We start from the raw sequence: 2979 nt of genomic DNA, 5'->3' as shown, positions 1-2979 counted from the left end.
TATAGCTACACGCATTTTTATTTTTTTTTTATAACTAGTATCAGTGCATGATTGACTTGTATTTCCCTAACTAGTATTCCAATTTAATATTACATAAGGTTAATAACATTTTTTTTTTAATCAACTGTTTAAAATACTTTGAAAGTATTAAAACAGCTAATTAATAAATCAACATATCTGAAAAATAACTCTACAATTTAACAAAAATAATAAAAAATAATATATATTTTTTCAAAGATTAATAATATCTTTTATTAACCAATTATAGAAAAAAATTATTGTCTAAATAATATATTAGGACAAGAAACATTTCCTCAATAATGGTTAATAAAAGATATTATTAGCCTTTTATGGAATAACAATTAGTAAACTGCATCGAAAATAACTGGCTTTAATTAGAACGATTATTTAAAATTTATTTTTATATTTTATTTCAATCCTTTCATGTGTCAAAATAATTGAAATTATTACAAGAGATAAAGAAGGCAATACGTAAAAAAAATTATGAAATGGTACATTATAAGTGAATTGACTTGCAATAATTAATGAAACCAAAAAAAGAGAGGAGAAAAATGCAAAGGATGAAGCAACTAGTTTTAAATTATTTTTGCATTTGCTTAAAATTTTCTCAGTAAGTTTTACTTTTTTATTTTTCTCTTTTGTCTCTATTTCATCTTCATGTTCTGCATTTAGATTCTGCTCTATTTCAATTTGCTCATTGTTTGATTCTAAATTTATTGTCATCATACCCTGTTGTCCATGGCATTGTAATCCTTTTTTTTGTTTTATTGTATCGTTACTTTCTGCTAATGCTCTTTTATCTCCTAAATTTAATATATTTTTTAAGTTATTTTCATAATTCCACGTTTCATAAGTATTCCACTAAAATACAAAAAATATATTCAATGCATAAAAAAAAGTAATTATTCATATTAATATAACTTTGATTAAAAAAAATAGCAAAAAGAAGAAAAATTAATATTTTTAAGTATTATTATTATCCTACATTATTAGAACATTGCGATATCCAAATTAAAAAGGTAAATATAAAAAATTTTATAAGAAAATATAATATATTTTTGTTCTCTCTTTTACTATATATTTTTAATGTTAACATATCTGTAGTAATAAAGCTCTTAGATAAATGGGAGTAGTATCTGGGATGCATCCTATAATTTGATATAAGAATAATATTATTTTTCTTGTTCATTTCTTTTTTTTTTAATTAAAATAATTTCTTAAAAAAAAATAGTAAATTATTATTTATAATTTTTTTTATGTTTGGTAGGAGTATCAAATAAAATAATTGAATTTAAAAAATAAATTTTTAAATTTAAAAAGAAATAAGATTTTTTTTTTTTTTTACTTTAAAAAAAGAAAAAATTGAAAAAAATTTATGTATATATAAACATATTTATGAATCATGTTAATATATCACGGATAACAAAAATGTAAGAGAAAAATATTTTAATGATATTGTTATTTAACTTTGCTTAAAGTGTTTATTTTATGTTACTTTATTATCGCTATATATTAGAGCATGCATAATTGTGTTATTTTAAAACATAATATAATTCCACATTCTTTAAAAAACTTAGCAATTATTATTACAAACTAGTATCTTTATTGGCATTAAATTTTATTTTATTTGAATATATTTTCTTTCTTTAGTTATAATTGATTTTTTTTATTAAAGTAATATACATAAATATGTATAACTATTATTAATCCTTCCTTTATTTTTATTAAAATATTATCATTTTCTTTTTAAAAAAAATATATATATGCATGTGCCCAATTTCATATTTAATTATAATTTTTCATCATAGTTAAAATGATAATACATAATAAAATCATTATGTTATCATTAAAAGAAAATTAAAATAATTGTTGATTATATCTTTAATATGTATTTTGTAGTATATATCTTCTTTATATTTTTTATTATTAAATTATAATTATTGCTATTTTTATAGTTTTTATAAATGTATACCTTATTATAATTTTTTATTAATTTTTTAAAAATTTTTCTTTTTTTTTTTTTATGTATTTTTAGTATTATATAATAATTTTTATATATAAAAATTATTACATGCACAAATTTTTAATTCATTTTATTTATTCTTATGATTAAACATTAATTTATTAAAAATCATTTTAGTGTTCATTTATAATAGAAAATAAAATTATAATCGAGTAAATGCAATATAGAAAAAAAAGCATCAGGAATCATGATAACTTTAGAATTTATGTGATTGATTTATTATTGTCGGTTCAATGACTTTGCTAGAGTATTGAACAAACAAATTAATAAAGAGCATATATAACTAAATATACGTTTTTATACATACTTATTTTTATCATATATATATTGATATTTTATAGTGTATAATATTTATATTATACATTAAATTATTCTATATTGCTTAACAGATATGCATTTACTTTTATAAATGTGTTTTTATTTACAAAGAATTAATATATTCTTTTAATTAAAAGCACACACAATTTATAACAAATAAAAAAAGTTAAAATTCTAATTTATTCAATGTTATTCCAATATATATATATCAAATGCAGCATAAACATTAAACTTTTTCATTATTTAAGTTTTTATATAAGTAAAAATTAATTTTCTTTTTAGTTAGAACCAACATCAACCGACAAAAAAAAAATAACTTTATATATTTTTTTTTAGCTAGAGCCAGTGCATGGTTGACTTACATTTTCCTGACTAGTAGCTCATTTTATTTTAAAAAAGGTTAATAACAATTTTTTTATTAACCAAGTATTGAACAAGCAAATTAATACAGGCATGTATAACTAAATATGCATATTTTTAATGTATTGGTTAATAAAAGGTATTATTAACCTTTTGTAGCATGCTAAGCTAGTTGCTAGTTGTATACGTACAAGTTAGCCATGCACTGACGCTAGTCCTATATATATAAAAAAAAAAAAAAAAAAAAAAAATATAAA

The 2979-nt window shown here is 18.5% G+C and overlaps 1 protein-coding gene across 1 annotated transcript; it reads right to left on the bottom strand.

Moving 5' to 3' along the window:
• Positions 1–408: 408 nt before the first annotated feature.
• On the bottom strand, positions 409–1210 carry PRELSG_0030350 (fam-h protein; the record flags this gene model as incomplete). Its single annotated transcript, XM_028676145.1, has 2 exons — positions 409–882; positions 1007–1210. The coding sequence occupies 2 exons, from the start codon at positions 1208–1210 to the stop codon at positions 409–411; spliced, it is 678 nt and encodes a 225-aa protein (XP_028531205.1).
• Positions 1211–2979: the final 1769 nt, after the last annotated feature.

This window comes from Plasmodium relictum (assembly GCF_900005765.1).
Source record: "Plasmodium relictum strain SGS1 genome assembly, contig: PRELSG_00_v1_445, whole genome shotgun sequence".
In the NCBI taxonomy this organism is placed as follows: Eukaryota; Apicomplexa; class Aconoidasida; order Haemosporida; family Plasmodiidae; genus Plasmodium; species Plasmodium relictum.
The sequence above is the reverse complement of the archived record's forward strand: the minus strand, read 5'-3'. Positions and strand labels throughout refer to the sequence as shown.